General features: G+C 46.6%; 1 protein-coding gene across 3 annotated transcripts in view; it reads left to right on the top strand.

Annotated features, from left to right (window-relative positions):
* Positions 1-17983, top strand: part of dhx16 (DEAH (Asp-Glu-Ala-His) box polypeptide 16) — a 56215-nt gene that overhangs the window by 23077 nt on the left and 15155 nt on the right. For all 3 annotated transcript variants that reach the window (XM_056287111.1, XM_056287110.1, XM_056287112.1), the window contains exons 12-13: positions 8406-8504; positions 12350-12502. In XM_056287111.1, the coding sequence (XP_056143086.1) occupies positions 8406-8504; positions 12350-12502 (252 nt within the window). The remainder of the gene's footprint in view (positions 1-8405; positions 8505-12349; positions 12503-17983) is intronic.

Genomic DNA, 17983 nt, shown 5'->3' with positions numbered 1-17983 from the left:
CTGAATGGATTTTTGTTAATCAGAATACAGCATCAGAAGCAGCCAGACAGACCGGATTTTTTCACAGGACATTTACTTGATGTATACCTGTGAGGATATAATGGGAATATCACCAAATAAGATAAAACTGTTAAAAGGAAGTTTCCTACAGCAGCTTTAAAGGTCTGTTGAGGCTGGAATTTTGTTTGTTTTTTTAATTTATTTTTGTTCTTCTTTTTTTTATTTTATTTTTTAGTTATTTGCAGATGATGTAAAAGGTATGAAAATGATGAAAACAATCACAAAATTGTCCAGACCCACGGTACACTGCCAAGTGTGAAGTTGATCGGATGAACGGTTGCTGAGAAAATTGTAGGACATATAGATAGACAGGCAGAGACTCCTTCCATTTTATTTAGATTATTTGTATTTCAAGGAATTTTGAAATGTACTTAGTGTCCCTCTCAGGTCGCCCATGAGTGAGTGACCACAATTTCTGTCCGTTAGTGAGTGACCACAATTTATGTAAACATCCCTACCAAGTGTCCCTCTCAGATCATCCATAAGTGAATGGAATTCATGCACTGTTGTCTCAATCGATTTCCTTTCCTGAAATGAAAATCAGAAAATTAAAAATTTAGCTTTTTTAATTATCAGTCTTTGTAGAAATTTTTTTAAATCAGAAATAGCCATTTTCCATTTAATTTTGTCATCAAAAAATAATTTTATGTATGGGTTTTCATATAGTGAGTCAAACGTGAAAAATCCAATCTCCATTACTACAAAATACAAAATTGGGGTGATTTTAAATTATCTCATCCGAAGGTGAACCGGAAGTACATTTTAAAGCCTGTGCATCATTGAATAACTTAGAAGTACATTTTGGGGCATCCGGCTAGCATAGTGGTCTATTCCGTTGCCTATCAATGCGGGGATCGCCAGATCGAATCCAGGTGTTACCTCTGACTTGGTCGGGCGTCCCTACAGACACAATTGGCCATGTCTGCGGGGTGGGAAGCCGGATGTGGGTATGTGTCCTGGTCGCTGCACTAGCGCCTCCTCTGGTCGGTCGGGGAAATATACATACATATCATGTATCACATGTATCACTACATATCAGAGGGAGGGGAAACTGGGGGGAATAGCGTGATCCTCCCACGCGCTACATCCCCCTGGTGAAACTCCTCACTGTCAGGTGAAAACAAGCAGCTGGAGACTCCACATGTATGGGAGGCATGTGGTAGTCTGTAGCCCTCCCCGGATCAGCAGAGGGGGACGGCTCGGAAGAGTGGGGTAATTGGCCAGGTACAATTGGGGAGAAAAAAGGGAGTACGTACATTTTAAATCCCGCAGCAAAATCCAAACATCCTGGCTCCTGTAGAAAAGTATGGCTGCGCTGGAGCTCTACTCTTCTCTGATAATTGACGTGTTTTGAAAGTGGTTTGACACATAAACATACTGCACGCAATTTGTCACTTCAAGGAGTTGGCCGAGGTTCTGTGGTGAGTGTTAAAAGATTGTCCTCTAGTGTCAAACTGTCGAGAAGTGGACAAGTTGTCAACAATGATTTAGTGTCAAACTGTCGAGAAGAGGACAAGTTGTCGACAATGACTTCCAAGATGACTCATCATGCCTCACAATACCCCTTAGCTTAGCTGTTGTAAAATGACTGTAAGCCACAGCCTCTTGTGGCTTCTTGCTTTGTTCTCCATGGGGATCAATAAAACATCACATTATATACGTATTATCAGTCTGGTGAACTGGCACAGCTGTCATACAGTACTCACCACTAACAAACTCGAAAGTGACCAGGTATCTTGTGGTATGGGATTTAGTCAACAATTAATATACTAAGACACTATGGAAAGCATCAGTCCAGTGCCATCCGCTTTTGTCAGTGTGAAAGCAAGCTAACGCACACCATCCGGCTGCATCTAGTGGAATGTTTATTTCTATAGTAGCTAACAATGAACAAATTATAACAATTCATAATTTTCAACTGAACGCAGTTGAAGGTATGGTGGGTAGATTATCTGGGTCATAGACTGATGGAGACCTGCTATTCAATTCAATTCAATTCAATTCAATGTATTGTCATTAAAAACAATGTGCAGGCACATGTTAAAAATGAAATGAGGGCTGTGGCTTCACCAAACAGTGCAAGACAGACACAGACAAACACAACAAACACAGTATAAGATATACACACCTGAAGACCAAAAGCTAAAAATAAGTTAAAAAAGAGCCAGAGTACAAAATATTTAAAAATATCTACAGACATTCAGTGGGTAGCCAGGTTCAGGTGGGCAACAGCTTGTGGAAAGAAGCTGTTTTTTAGCCTGCTAGTGCGGGCTCTGAGGCTCCTGTAGCGCCTCCCAGAGCACAGGGGGGGGAAAACAGTCCATGGTTGAGGTGGGTGGGATCTCTGCTGATGCTCAGACCCCTTCGAAGGCAGCGTAGTGATAAATGTCTTTTTTGGCTGGGAGCCGGGTACCGGTGATATGCTGGGCCGCCTTGACGACCCGCTGCAGAGCTTCCTGGTCTACTGAGGTGCAGTTGCCGTACCACACCGAGATGCAGATGGTCAGGATGCTCTCTATGGTGCAGTGGTAGAAGTTGGTGAGAATTTTGGGGGATAGACGGACGCTCCTCAGCCTCCTCAGGAAATGCAGGCGTTGTTGGGCCTTTTTCACAAGGGCCTGGGTGTCTAATGTCCAGTAAAGTTCCTCGCTGATGTGGACTCCAAGGAATTGAAAGCTAGGAAACACGCTCCGCTTCAACCCCATTGATGTGTATGGGGGAGTGGCTGCAGCTTCTAGACCTCCTGAAGTCCACAATCAGCTCCTTCGTCTTCTGCACATTAAGGACAAGATTGTTGGTAGTACACCATGAGGTGCTGAATCTCGTCCCTGTAGGCCGCCTCATCATTGTTGGTGATACGGCCAATGACTGTCGTGTCATCTGCAAACTTAACTATAACACTATAACATTTGAAGGGTGAGTTGGCAGGCAGTCGTGGGTAAAGAGGGAGAAAAGGAGGGGGCTCAGAACACAGCCTTGAGGGGCACCTGTGCTGAGGGTCAGGGTGGAGGAGGCGTGGTCACCTAACCTAACAGACTGAGGTCTGTTGGTCAGGAAGTCCAGGGTCCAGTTACAAAGGGAGGGGTTGAGGCCAAGGGAGAGGAGTTTGGTTTTGGCAGGGAGGATAGTGTTGAAGGCAGAGCTATAATCTATAAACAGCATCCGGATGTATGTGTTGTTAAGTTCAAGGTGGGTCAGAGCAAAGTGCAGGGCAGTGGCAATGGCATCCTCAGTAGACCTTTTGGGATGGTAGGCGAACTGATGTGGGTCGAATGTGGGGGGAATAATGTTTTTGATGTGAGCCAGAACCAGTCTCTCAAAGCACTTCATGGCAATGGGGGTGAGTACTATGGGTCGGTAGTCATTCAGACATGTGGATGTTGGTTTCTTGGAGACAGGAATGATAGAGGTGGTCTTAAAGCATGCCGGGACAATGGATTGGGACAGTGAGAGGTTAAATATAGTTGAGAAGACTCAGCCAGCTGGTCAGCACATTCCCGGAGGACCCGACCCGGGTCACAGGATTAGGCTACCGTGTTGCTTGATATTGCCCGTGATCTTAATGAGATGCATTCATATTTATCAAATTGATCATATGAACAAGGCTCAGCGTTTTTGGTTTTTATTTTTCAAAGCCATCCAGCATGCCAAATTTCGCCACAAGAGGACGCTGTTACATAACCTCACACGAACAGGAACAACTTTTGGATCCGTGGAAACATAAAATCCAGGTGAAAATCGGTTTAAACCAATCTGCTCCTTTTAAAAAATCTGGGTATTTTTCGGTGAAAATGAAAACACTGAGCCTTGCATATGAATAACTGGAGCACTCTTCTGGTATTCCTCCTTGACTTTGTCGGCACCGAAGTGTGCATTGCACTCCCCCACCTTAATGCTTGCCACACACACAGACTGAACCGGTGTCACGTTTATTAATCAAGTGTAATTATTTTGCTTCGAGAAAATCTCTTCTTTATATCACTGTTTAGATAATACAACCCAGATAATAACAGTCTAGTTAAGACAGGTTATGCCATGAGGACTCTGACTGCATCCATGTAGTTGTAAAACTTGTATCAGAAAATGGATCCACTCTCCTTCAGTAGCTAAATCAAGACAAGATGCAAGTTAGGAAGGAGATGCTGCACAGGCAGACATCAAGCTCACACAACGTCGCCTTTGTGTGCGCCTTGTGCCACAGAAATGGATGGAGAGGCCATGAAGCAAAAGCTGACCATCTAGCTGGTTCTTACAGCTCATGGAAAGGCTCTGAAGGTCATGCCTAATATCCTCGCAATGACATTTCCCCTTCGATGCCTTCACTGCTATGTATGAGCATTTATTTTCCACTGTCAAGATGACTAAAGGTGATGCAGACTGCAGTAGAAACGCTGGTGACTGACAGCACTCAGTGGCTTGGGCATTTCAGTGCGCACTCTGGAAATGCCTGACAAGCGAGAGCCAAGCACTCTTCTCTGCTCTGTTTGCCGTTTGCCTTAGTCTATAGCCAGGGATTTATATTTTTAATGGTTTAATCTTTCCAGTTTGACAGCCTATGTCTGATGAGATTTAATTAACTATGATCGTAGGGTGATTAAGCTGTTGTAGGCAACTATTGGCTGTTAACACAACCTGCGGCCATGTAAGGACATTTGTTATATTCAGTAACATTTCCAAAACCATGTTCTGCCTACAAGGTTTTTATTTCTTGTGACCGGGAAGTTCTTCCACCGAGAGGATAATTATCGTTAGCAGCTTTTATTAGTAGGGATATTTTCAATCAGATAATCATTAATGGACTGTGCATTGCCAGATCTATTCCACACTTCTGTTAGTGCAACAGTGGAAAAAAACTCTTGTGGAATTTCAAGCCAACAACACAACGCCATCAACTTTTATAATACGTAGAGAGTCCCTGATATGTGCTGTTGTAGGTGCAAGTGCCATAAAGCTTTGATTAGTCACTTGGCCACAGGATTAGGCTACCGTGTTGATAGATTAATGGTTAAAGCCAAAGGCTAAAGCCACTTTATTTAGTCACTGTACAGGTTACAACAAAGTGTGTTCTCTGCGTGTAACCATCCTATAGTACAGGAGCAGGGGGCAGCTGCAGCACCTGGGGACCAACTCCAGTTCTTCCTTCCATTGCCTTGCTCAAGGGCACCCTAACATGCATGTCTTTTTGATGGTGGGAGGAAACCCACGCAGACACGGGGAGAAGATGCAAACTCCACACAGAAAGGACCTGGGACAGCCTGGGGTTCGAACCCAGGACCTTCTTGCTGTGAGGCCACAGTGCTGACCACAGGGCCACCGTGCCGCCATAGTGTATGTGATATATTAACAGAGGATGTGTGATCATTTTGCAGCCAATTCATATTGAATTTGGAAAGGTTTGGAGTTTAAGAAATGGCGTGGGCGTGGGTAGGCTACTATGAAGTCTGATAACCTGTCAGGAGAGATTACGCTGCATATTGTAGGCAGACCAATGTAGTCTTGCACTTGTTGTGTTCGGACCATTCTGTGCTTAGTTTCCATCGCCTGGACAAAGCCTACATATCACTGAACTGTCAATGTTGTAGCTGCTGTTAATCATGTTGAAGGGTTTAACCCTGTACAGGGGGTTTCTTATCAATAGAATAAAATAAAAAAACAGTTTCTTTCTCTTTAAATTCTATTTTGCACCAGAAAATGCTTTGATATCCATTTTTTCAAATTGAAGGACAAAACCATTTTTTTAAAAAAGCCCCGTTTTTCATTTTCTGATTTTCGTTACAGAATAGCAAATTGATTGAGACCAAGGTACACGGATTGAGTGACCACAGTTTGCATCAGTGAGTGACTGAGTGAGTGACCACAGTTTGTGTCAGTGAGTGAGTGAGTGAGTGACCACAGTTTGCATCAGTGAGTGAGTGAGTGAGTGAGTGACCACAGTTTGTGTCAGTGAGTGAGTGAGTGAGTGACCACAGTTTGCATCAGTGAGTGAGTGAGTGAGTGACCACAGTTTGTCTCAGTGAGTGAGTGACCACAGTTTGTGTCAGTGAGTGAGTGAGTGACCACAATGTTTGCGTCAGTGAGTGATTGAGTGAGTGACCACAGTTTGTGTCAGTGAGTGAGTGACCACAGTTTGCATCAGTGAGTGATTGAGTGAGTGACCACAGTTTGTGTCAGTGAGTGAGTGACCACAGTTTGCATCAGTGAGTGAGTGAGTGACCACAGTTTGTGTCAGGGAGTGAGTGAGTGACCACAGTTTGCATCAGTGAGTGAGTGAGTGAGTGACCACAGTTTGTGTCAGTGAGTGAGTGACCACAGTTTGCATCAGTGAGTGACCACAGTTTGTGTCAGGGAGTGAGTGAGTGACCACAGTTTGCATCAGTGAGTGAGTGAGTGAGTGACCACAGTTTGTGTCAGGGAGTGAGTGACCACAGTTTGCATCAGTGAGTGAGTGACCACAATGTTTGCGTCAGTGAGTGATTGAGTGAGTGACCACAGTTTGTGTCAGTGAGTGAGTGACCACAGTTTGCATCAGTGAGTGAGTGAGTGACCACAGTTTGTGTCAGGGAGTGAGTGAGTGACCACAGTTTGCATCAGTGAGTGAGTGAGTGAGTGACCACAGTTTGTGTCAGTGAGTGAGTGACCACAGTGTGCATCAGTGAGTGAGTGAGTGACCACAGTTTGTGTCAGGGAGTGAGTGAGTGACCACAGTTTGCATCAGTGAGTGAGTGAGTGAGTGAGTGACCACAGTTTGTGTCAGTGAGTGAGTGACCACAGTTTGTGTCAGTGAGTGAGTGACCACAGTTTGTGTCAGTGAGTGAGTGACCACAGTTTGTGTCAGTGAGTGAGTGAGTGAGTGACCACAGTTTGTGTCAGTGAGTGAGTGAGTGAGTGAGTGACCACAGTTTGTGTCAGTGAGTGAGTGAGTGAGTGAGTGACCACAGTTTGTGTCATTGAGTGAGTGACCACAGTTTGTGTAAGTGACCACAGTGAGTGAGTGACCACAGTTTGTGTCAGTGAGTAAGTGACCACAGTGAGTGAGTGAGTGACCACAGTTTGTGTCAGTGAGTGAGTGACCACAGTTTGCATCAGTGAGTGAGTGACCACAGTTTGCATCAGTGAGTGAGTGAACACAGTTTGCGTCAGTGAGTGAGTGACCACAGTTTGTGTCAGTGAGTGAGTGAGTGAGTGAGTGAGTGACCACAGTTTGTGTCAGTGAGTGAGTGAGTGAGTGACCACAGTTTGTGTCAGTGATTGAGTGAGTGAGTGAGTGACCACAGTTTGTGTCAGTGAGTGAGTGAGTGACCACAGTTTGTGTCAGTGAGTAAGTGACCAGTGTGTGTCAGTGAGTGAGTGAGTGACCACAGTTTGTCAGTGAGTGAGTGAGTGACCACAGTTTGTGTCAGTGAGTGAGTGAGTGACCACAGTTTGCATCAGTGAGTGAGTGACGACAGTTTGCATCAGTGAGTGAGTGAGTGAGTGACCACAGTTTGTGTCAGTGAGTGAGTGACCACAGTTTGCATCAGTGAGTGAGTGAGTGACCACAATGTTTGTGGCAATGAGTGAGTGAGTGAGTGAGTGAGTGAGTGAGTGAGTGAGTGAGTGACCACAGTTTGTGTCAGTGAGTGAGTGAGTGAGTGACCACAGTTTGCGTCAGTGAATGAGTGAGTGAGTGACTGGTTTGTGGTGCCTAGCCCATGGTGGCAGTTGCACAGCGCTGTGGGAAAAACTGCTGATAATGTTTTTCTAAAATCAGATTAAGGTTATTTTTTTTACTGAAACTGGAGTTTTTACTGTTGCTGCTGTATTACTTATATAATGATGGAGAGTTTTTACTGTTGCTGCTGTAGTACTTATATAATGATGGAGAGTTTTTACTGTTGCTGCTGTAGTACTTATATAATGATGGAGAGTTTTTACTGTTACTGCTGTATTACTTATATAATGATGGAGAGTTTTTACTGTTACTGCTGTATTACTTATATAATGATGGAGAGTTTTTACTGTTGCTGCTGTAGTACTTATATAATGATGGAGAGTTTTTACTGTTACTGCTGTATTACTTATATAATGATGGAGAGTTTTTACTGTTGCTGCTGTAGTACTTATATAATGATGGAGAGTTTTTACTGTTACTGCTGTATTACTTATATAATGATGGAGAGTTTTTACTGTTGCTGCTGTAGTACTTATATAATGATGGAGACTTCTGAATTGTTTTGTTTTTGTTTTGTTTTTTTTGGGGGGGGGTTGCCTGCTAGGGGGTAGTGAGACTTTTTCCTGATTCCTCATGCAAAATCTAATCTGTAATCATTCAATCTGTTGTTGCACCTCTCATCTCCATTGGCCAGGCTCCAGAGGCAGACTACCTGGAGGCGTGTGTGGTGTCCGTGCTACAAATCCATGTCACCCAGCCCCCTGGAGACATCCTTGTCTTCCTCACCGGACAGGTGCTTTTTACTGGCTTCCAGACAGTTAAAGTATTTGGACACTAAATGCTTTCAGTTTCAGTGAGACTGACTAAATGCTCAGTCTTCAGTCCTGTAGACAGCAGAGTAACACATCAGTCAGCAACATCATACAGATGATGTCTGCTTGTTTGACTTTGTGACCTCACAGAAAAAAATTAACAGAGAAGTCATTAGTCCAGTGTTTCTCAACCCTGTCCTCAAGGAACCCCTATACTGCATATTTTCTTTGCAACCCTGAATAGGTACCTGTTTGTAGTTATTCAACCAATCAGCAATGAATTTTGTCAGATGTTGCACACCTTGCATAATTAAGTGCTGCGAGATGATTGGTCGAGTAAGTACAAGCAGGGCTACCTATGCAGGGTTACAATGAAAATCTGCAGGATAGGGGTTCCTTGAGGACTGGATTGAGAAACACTGCATTAGTCACTGTTCCACAATGCACGCGTACTGCACATGTGCAGCAGCAATGTTTAAGTGTGGTATTAAGCATTGATGTGTAGTGTGAAATGCCTTCTCATTTTATAATGTATTTCATTATTTTCTGTTTTGCTATGATTGGACCATGCTATTAAAAGTGCTCAAACATATTTAGTTCTGGCCAACTTTCAAGGGATCTAGCGGTTTCAAGGCATTTTAGTGTATCCTAGTTCTTTGAACAACCAAGACCACATCTTACTCAGTATTTGAATGGGAATCCAGATAACTTTGGACATACCTGATGTGTATGTCCAGTGACTTCCTAGCATGTGGGTTCTGTGTCAGATAGGGTTAAAAATGTTCAAACCAGTTTATTATGCCACACTGGATCCAACCAGTATACCGAATTTTACCACTAGGTGTCGCACTTGACTCAGCAGTCGCCGCTCTTCAGTGGAACATAATGACACTGAATGAGACTGTAGCGACCCACTCACACGTCATGTTTTTATTTCTCTCAACAGCCATTCAGCTTGCCTGTTCTTCTGAACATCAGAATAATAAATGAAAAGTGTGTGCGCATGTCTGAGGGAGCGAGGCAGAGAGCTGGCCCCGCCCCTTGCATCTGAGGGAGCAAGGTAGAGAGCTGGCCCTGCTCCTCGCGTCTGAGGGAGCGAGGCAGAGATGCCTCCGCCCCTCGCGTCCTGAGGGAGCGAGGCAGAGAGCTGGCTCCTCCCTTCACGTCCTGACAGAGCAAGGCAGAGAGCTGGCCCCGCCCCTCGTGTCTGAGGGAGCGAGGCAGAGAGCTGGCTCCTCCCCTCACGTCCTGAGGGAGCGAGGCAGAGATCTGGCTCCTCCCCTCACGTCCTGAGGGAGCGAGGCAGAGATGCCTCCGCCCCTCGCGTCCTGAGGGAGCGAGGCAGAGAGCTGGCTGCTCCCTTCACGTCCTGACGGAGCAAGGCAGAGAGCTGGCCCCGCCCCTCGTGTCTGAGGGAGCGAGGCAGAGAGCTGGCTCCTCCCCTCACGTCCTGAGGGAGCGAGGCAGAGATCTGGCTCCTCCCCTCACGTCCTGAGGGAGCGAGGCAGAGATGCCTCCGCCCCTCGCGTCCTGAGGGAGCGAGGCAGAGAGCTGGCTGCTCCCTTCACGTCCTGACGGAGCAAGGCAGAGAGCTGGCCCCGCCCCTCGTGTCTGAGGGAGCGAGGCAGAGAGCTGGCTCCTCCCCTCACGTCCTGAGGGAGCGAGGCAGAGATGCCTCCGCCCCTCGCGTCCTGAGGGAGCGAGGCAGAGAGCTGGCTGCTCCCTTCACGTCCTGACGGAGCAAGGCAGAGAGCTGGCCCCGCCCCTCGTGTCTGAGGGAGCGAGGCAGAGAGCTGGCTCCTCCCCTCACGTCCTGAGGGAGCGAGGCAGAGATGCCTCCGCCCCTCGCGTCCTGAGGGAGCGAGGCAGAGAGCTGGCTGCTCCCTTCACGTCCTGACGGAGCAAGGCAGAGAGCTGGCCCCGCCCCTCGTGTCTGAGGGAGCGAGGCAGAGAGCTGGCTCCTCCCCTCACGTCCTGAGGGAGCGAGGCAGAGATGCCTCCGCCCCTCGCGTCCTGAGGGAGCGAGGCAGAGAGCTGGCTGCTCCCTTCACGTCCTGACGGAGCAAGGCAGAGAGCTGGCCCCGCCCCTCGTGTCTGAGGGAGCGAGGCAGAGAGCTGGCTCCTCTCTTCACGTCTTGAGGGAGCGAGGCAGAGAGCTGGCCCCGCCCCTCGTGTCTGAGGGAGCGAGGCAGAGAGCTGGCTCCTCCCCTCACGTCCTGAGGGAGCGAGGCAGAGAGCTGGCCCCGCCCCTCGCGTCTGAGGGAGCGAGGCAGAGAGCTGGCCCCGCCCCTCGCGTCTGAGGGAGCGAGGCAGAGAGCTGGCTCCTCCCCTCACGTCCTGAGGGAGCGAGGCAGAGAGCTGGCCCCGCCCCTCGCGTCTGAGGGAGTGAGGCAGAGAGCTGGCTCCTCCCCTCACGTCCTGAGGGAGCGAGGCAGAGAGCTGGCCCCGCCCCTCGTGTCTGAGGGAGCGAGGCAGAGAGCTGGCCCCGCCCCTCGGCTCACACATACAACAGGCTCTGAGAGAGCTGTCTCTCTTCTGGATTGGGAATAGCGATAATAGCGATAAGGCATCATAGACAACGTTGTTGCAAATTAGAAACGGAGTTGGTGAGGCCAGATAACGTTTATGTAGCCTAAATAAATAGGAAATGTATTTTCTTAATTTTTCCAACATCGGGGCTTATCAATACTACAGTCTTTAATAATTCAGCACCATGCCCGTTTAATACCGGGTTTCAGTACCCATCCCTACTTATCACCCCCAAACAAAGTGCATAGCACACCGTGTGCCATGCGCATCTTCCCCCACCTCTACTGAAATTTGATCCCGGCTTGGGCTCCCTCGACACTAATGCAGTTTTCCACTGCATGGTACCGGTTCAACTCAACTTGATAAATTGCGCGCGGTCTGTCAGACACTAGTGCCTCCGTTAGTCCATGTGTTAATCACATTGTCATACAAGTTGGGTTTAGTGCCATGATGCCGTCGGCACGGGTTGCTGATGTAGTAGGCTACTTGTTGATTTGCCAGAATGACTCATACTGACAAATGCCGGTTCAGTCGGCTTGCGAAAAATCAAATCGGTTCAAGCTCGTACACCAAACTGGACCGGTAAACTGAAAACTGACCCAACTCTAGTGTAAAATATTCACAGTTAAAAAGCTCCAGTGAGGGAATCTGGGTAGCGTAGCGGTCTATTCTGTTGCCTACCAACATGGGGCTCGCCGGGTCGAATCCCAGTGTTACTTCCAGCTTGGTCGGGCATCCCTAAAGACACAATTGGCCATGTCTGCAGGTGGGAAGCTGGATGTGGGCATGTGTCATGGTCGCTGCACTAATGCCTCCTCTGGTCAGTCGGGGCGCCTGTTCGGGGAGGGGGGTAACTGGGGGGAACAGCGTGATCCTCCCTTGCGCTACATGCCCCTGGTGAAACTCCTCACTGTCAGGTGAAAAGAAGTGGCTGGCAACTCCACATGTATCGGAGGAGGCATGTGGTAGTCTGCAGCCCTCCCCGGATCAGCAGAGGGGGTGGAGCAGCAACTGGGAAGGCTCAGAGAGTGGGGTGATTGGCAAGGTACAATTGGGGGGGGGGGGGATCCACAAAAAAAAAAAGATCCACTGAGCAGCTCTACTGGAGCCATCAGTGATGCTCCAGTTAGAGGCTTTCTTCTCTGCCACAGTCCCCATAAATGCAGTAGGACCAATATACAATTCAGTCTGTACTGGCAAATTAGAATAGCCCCTTCTTGATGGACCTTTGTGGGATTATTTCCTTCAAATTCAGTCCAAATATCTATACTAAAGTGTGTGTGTGTGTGTTCTGCAGGAGGAGATTGAAGCATGCTGTGAACTGCTTCAGGAGAGATGCAGGCGCCTGGGATCAAAGATCTCCGAGCTTTTGGTGCTGCCCATTTATGCCAACCTACCCTCTGATATGCAGGCCAAGATCTTCAACCCCACTCCCCCCGGGGCCCGCAAGGTGAGGCCATGATGTAATTCCCTGTAGTGTAACTGATAAGAGCGGGATCCTTGGAGACATACCAGAGGTTTTTTCCATTTGTTTCCAATGCCACTTCCTTTGCAGGTGAAACACAGGTAGCATTCCATGGATGGTGATTACCAATTTAAGTTTTAAGACTTTAAAACTGTTAATAGAAGGAGATGAAGAAACTATGGTTTCCCCTTCCTTTCTCTCTCTGTCTTTCTCCCTGTGTCTTTCCTGATAGAGTAATTGTCTCCACCGGGCACGAGGGTCTGCCAAGGAGGCTACACATGCACAGATCGAAACATTTTTATTAGGTCAAATCAAGTCAGTCTTATTTGTATAGCCCAATATCACAAATTACAAATTTTCCTCAGTGGGCTTTACAGGAACACAACATCCTGTCCTTAGACCCTCGCATCGGTTAAGGAACAACTCCCTAAAAAAAACTTTTAACAGGGAGAAAAAATAGGAAGAAACCTCAGCGAGAGCAACAGAGGAGGATCTCTGTCCCAAGACGGACAGCGTGGAATGTATATTGTGTTTACACAATTTACACAATACAACATTGAAAAAGGATAACAGAATTATAATGGACTTATAAAATGTATGAAGAATATGATGAGCAGGATGCCAAGCAGTGTCCAGACACCACCATAACAGTCCAGGACCCAAGCCACGCGACCAGCATCACCATGTAAAAAAAAAAGTCACATATCTTAGTGAGAGAAAGATATAACATTGAAACAGGATAATAAAAATTATATGGATTTATAAGATATATAAAAAGAAAATGTGATGTAGGGGATGCCAAGCAGCATCCAGGTGGTGACCACCATCACCACAGAGACCTGGGAAGAGGACCGACTGCACGTGCACACAAGGGAGACTCACATGACACCATTCACACACAGAAAAAGAGAAGGCGAAGACTTCATTCAGAGAGAGAGAAAAGACATGTGAGGGAAGAGAACAGTTTGCAATAGTCGTTAGTCATAATCAATTAAGTCATCAATTAGTCATAATCTATGCGCTATAATCTATACTATATAATCTATACTCTATAATCTGGTCGGCAGAACAGTGGTTGGTAAATTCATTGAGACAGAAACCAACCCGCCATGCAGTACAGGTTGTGAAGCACTTAACTTAAAGACAACTAATTGTAAGCTAAGGCAAAAAGATGAGTCTTAAGTTTGGATTTAAAGACTCAACAAACTCTGATTGTCTGATGGCAGCAGGCAGGTTATTCCACAACAATGGAGCCCGATAGGAAAAGGCCCTGCCACCAGCTGACTTCCTCTTAACTTTGGGTCACACAGGAGCCCTGTATTTTGAAAGCGAAGAGCTCAAGATGGAATGTAAGGTTTAAGGAGATCAGACAGGTAAGATGGGGCAAGCCCGTCTAGGAGAAGCACCTTGTATTCTGATCTAACATGGATAGGAAGCCAATGAAGGGAGGCAAGAATTGGTGTAATATGGTCAAATTTCCTAGATTTAGTTAGGATTCTAGCAGCAGCATTCTGAACCATCTGAAGACTTGGTGCACAGTTATGACTGTATGATCAAGGACCTCTCGTGGTTGTAGTGATTCAAAACCTTTGAAAAACCCGTTTTATGGGGGCGTGGCCGAACACCGCATGGAGTAGCTGCGTTTTAGGGAAGCTCCACAACCTTCACTAAAAAATTTAGAATAAAACACACTCACACCACAAATAATATGACCAAGAGACGACATAACAATAAGAATAAGACAACAAACCAAAAATTGTCTCCCGAAGAGGAGGACAAAGCCACTTCTGACGCCGACAGCGATGCTAGCAGCTTAACCGAAATGGCTAGCAACCCCAGCACTACCGGCGACATCACGAGCCCTCAGCCTACCCTGGCTAGCATCTTAACCGCTAGCCAGAAACTAGACGGGGACATGAAGGTGAGGTTCAATACGCTGGACACTAAACTAAATGCAGTCCAAACTTCACTAACCGACCACTCGGCTCGCATTGCTGACTTGCAGGAGTGTGCTACCGACTACGAGACCCGTGCCGCAGCCCTGGAGAAGCGGTGTGATGAGCTGACTGAAACCAGCAAAGCCACGAAGAGGAAGCGGATTGAGCTAGAAGGCCGTTCCAGACGCTCCAACACCAGAACCACTGGTCTACCAGAGAAAGCTGAGGGCGGCAACCCAACGGAGTTCGATGCGGGGTTCTTACCTAAACTCCTGGGAGTGCAGAACTTCCCCGGTGGACTGAAAGTGGACCGGGCACGCCGCATAGGCATGCAACCATCGCCCGCAAGACCGCGCACCATGATCGCCAAAATCCGCCACTTTCCGGAGAAGGAGAAGATGCTGAAGCTTGCTGCCCGCCGACTATCTCCTCTGTCCTTTAACGGAGCTCGGATCAACGTGTACCCAGACTTCCCGCCTGAAGTAGCCGAGCAACGCCGAGCCTTTGACGGAGCTCGGATCAACGTGTACCCAGACTTCCCGCCTGAATTAGCCAAACAACGCCGAGCCTTTGACGGCGCGAAGAGGAAGCTGAGAGATGCAGGGATAAAACACGGCCTCCTTTTCCCTGCGAGACTGATCATCACCCATAGAAACGAACAGCAAATATTCCAGAAACCCGCAGATGCCGAAGCTTTCATAGACAGCATGGCGTCTAGCACCACTGCCAGTGGGTCTCCATGTTGAATCACCGGGACTCGCATTCTCGCCAATACCGGGGGGGGGGGCTGTGATCCCCCGCTTTGCTCAACTTGAACTGGCCGTGTGAGTGTTACGGATGTGAGGGTGGACAGAGCTTCTTCACTACACCGATAAGGTATACTACGTAACCAGCCACTCTCTTCTACAGAGGTAACGTTGGTGTTATTTCATTGCTGTGTTTAGCTGTTTCTCAGTGTTTATGAGGGAATTTGCGCTTTACTTCGTTTGGGGAAGTGAGCGGGGGAAGGGTTTGTTATGTGTTTTTCTCTGTTCGAGTTTCTGCTCTCTCTGCTCATGCACCGACAGTATTATTATTGATGAGGATGCGTCCCCTAATGTTTGAATAATGTTTCTCTATGGCTGCAACAGGTTACACAGACTCGCCACAAGGCGGCAGCCTAACCCTACTCAGCTGGAATGTGAAAGGCTTAGGGTCCAATCTGAAAAGAGAAAAGGGTTTCTAGCACTTGAAATCCTTATCTGGGGATATAATCTTTTTACAAGAAACGCATATTAAGCACACAACAGCGGAGGTTAAAATGTAGCTGGGTATCTCAGGTATTTCAGTCCACCTTTTCGTCCAAAGCCAGAGTCGCCGCCATATTAATTCGCAGGAATGTCCCGTTTGTTCATGTCTCGACCATCTCTAACCCGAATGGTCGTTATCTTATAGTAACAGGCAATGTTTTATCACGGCATGTCACCTTCTTGAATATATAAGCACCCAATTTTGACGACCCTGGATTTTTTAGAAAAGTTTTTAATCTTATTCCTGATCTATCGACCACCCACCTAATCACTGTTGGAGATTTTAAAACTATATTTAGACTGTTTCACCAACAGAAGTTCTACGCACCCCATTTCCCCGTCTAATTCCACCATAGTCCTTAATCATCTGATGGGGTCATTGAACCTGGTTGATATTTGGAGGCAGCAGCACCCGTCTGGTAGAGATTATTCTTTTTTTCACAGCTGCATAAATCTTATACAAGAATCGACTACTTTCTAATAGATGCCAAGCTGTCCTCGGACATAATTTCCACCAAGTATCACAACATTTTGATATCAGACCATAGCCCCGTAGAATTTAAACTTGATATGAAAATGGCTAGGCCCACATACAGCTGGCGATTCAACCTTCTCTTACTTAATGATGAACAATTCCGACTACAAATTTTGAACTCAATCACAGCATACTTGGCTGAGAACGACACTCCTGATGTAAGCGACTCCACTTTGTGGGAAGCCCTTAAAGCTGTTGTATGTGGCCATATTATTGCTTACGAGGCCAAATTGAAAAAGGACAGAATGAAAGAAATGTCGGAAATTTCTGTTAAGCTTTCAGCACTTGAGAATGAATATAGATCGTCAGCTTCGCCCCCCACACTTAGTGACATAATAACTCTATTCTCTCCGACCAGGTCAGCAAAACGTTATTGAAATTGAAACAAAAACACTTTGAGATGAGTGACGAGCCGGATAAACTATTAGCGCGCCAACTTAGGGGTATTCAGGCCAAACGAATGATTAATAAAATTAAAACCAAAACGGGCTCTATATCCACAGACCCTAAACACATCAACGAGTGTTTCCGTGAATTCTATGAGAATCTCTCCACCTGGAGAATCACTGCTGATACAGCGCGGATTTCAGACTTTCTCAGCGCTCTACGCCTACCTAAACTGTGTGCCTCGGTGCAAACTGAATTAAATGCAGACATAACTTTAGAGGAAGTTACAGAAGCAATACGCTCTTTCCCTAACGGGAAGGCTGCCGGACCAGACAGGTATGGCATAGAGTTCTATAAAGCATACTCGGATAAAGTCTCTCCCATTATGTTAAGGATGTTTAATCATTCTATTGCAACGGGACGTCTCCCTGAATCCCTGTACGCGGCTAACATATCCCTGTTATTGAAGAAAGATAAGGATGAAACCGATCCAGCATCATACCGTCCTATTGCCCTCCTCGGCTGTGACTTAAAGGTGTTCACCAAGATACTTGCAAACAGACTTAATAGAGGTATAGCAACTATAATCCACCATGGCCAAACTGGATTTATCCCAGGAAGATTTTCCTTCTATAATGTCAGACCATTAATGAATATAATGTACTCTAAATATGATAAAGACGCCAGTATTGCTGTCTTGGCAGTCGATGCCCAAAAAGCCTTTGATCAGGTTGAATGGAGATATATTTTGACAGTGTTGAGGGAGTTTGGCCTAGGTGACAATTTCACCTCATGGGTCAAAATGCTATACGCCAGCCCAACAGCCTCAGTTATCACCAACAATGATAAATCACCCGCCTTTACATTGCACCGCTCCTGCCATCAAGGCTTTAAGCCCGTTACTCTTCACACTCGCCATGGAGCCCCTTGCTATTAGTATAAGAAATCATCCCTCTATAGCCCCCTGGATGCTAGGCAAGGTGGATCACCGCATCTCGCTCTACGTGGATGATGTGGCTCTGCTTCTCTCCCGCCCGGAAGAATCTCTACCGCCCTTACTAGAACTAATTACAGAGTTTGGTGAGCTTTCTGGGTACACTATAAACTGGGACAAAAGGGAATTCGTGCAGCTTAAAGGGAGGTTGAACTCAACATTTGTAAAAAATGTTCCCCTCCACATTACTACAGATAAGATTAAATATTTAGGCGTGGTCATCCCTAGAGATCCCAAACTGATTTATAAACTGAACTACTTGAGCATGGTAGACAAATTGAAATCTGAAGGCTCTTACCTTTATCCATGATAGGACGAGTCAAC

This window comes from Lampris incognitus, chromosome 9 (genome assembly GCF_029633865.1).
Source record: "Lampris incognitus isolate fLamInc1 chromosome 9, fLamInc1.hap2, whole genome shotgun sequence".
In the NCBI taxonomy this organism is placed as follows: domain Eukaryota; kingdom Metazoa; phylum Chordata; class Actinopteri; order Lampriformes; family Lampridae; genus Lampris; species Lampris incognitus.
This window is presented reverse-complemented; position numbering and strand designations above follow the sequence as displayed.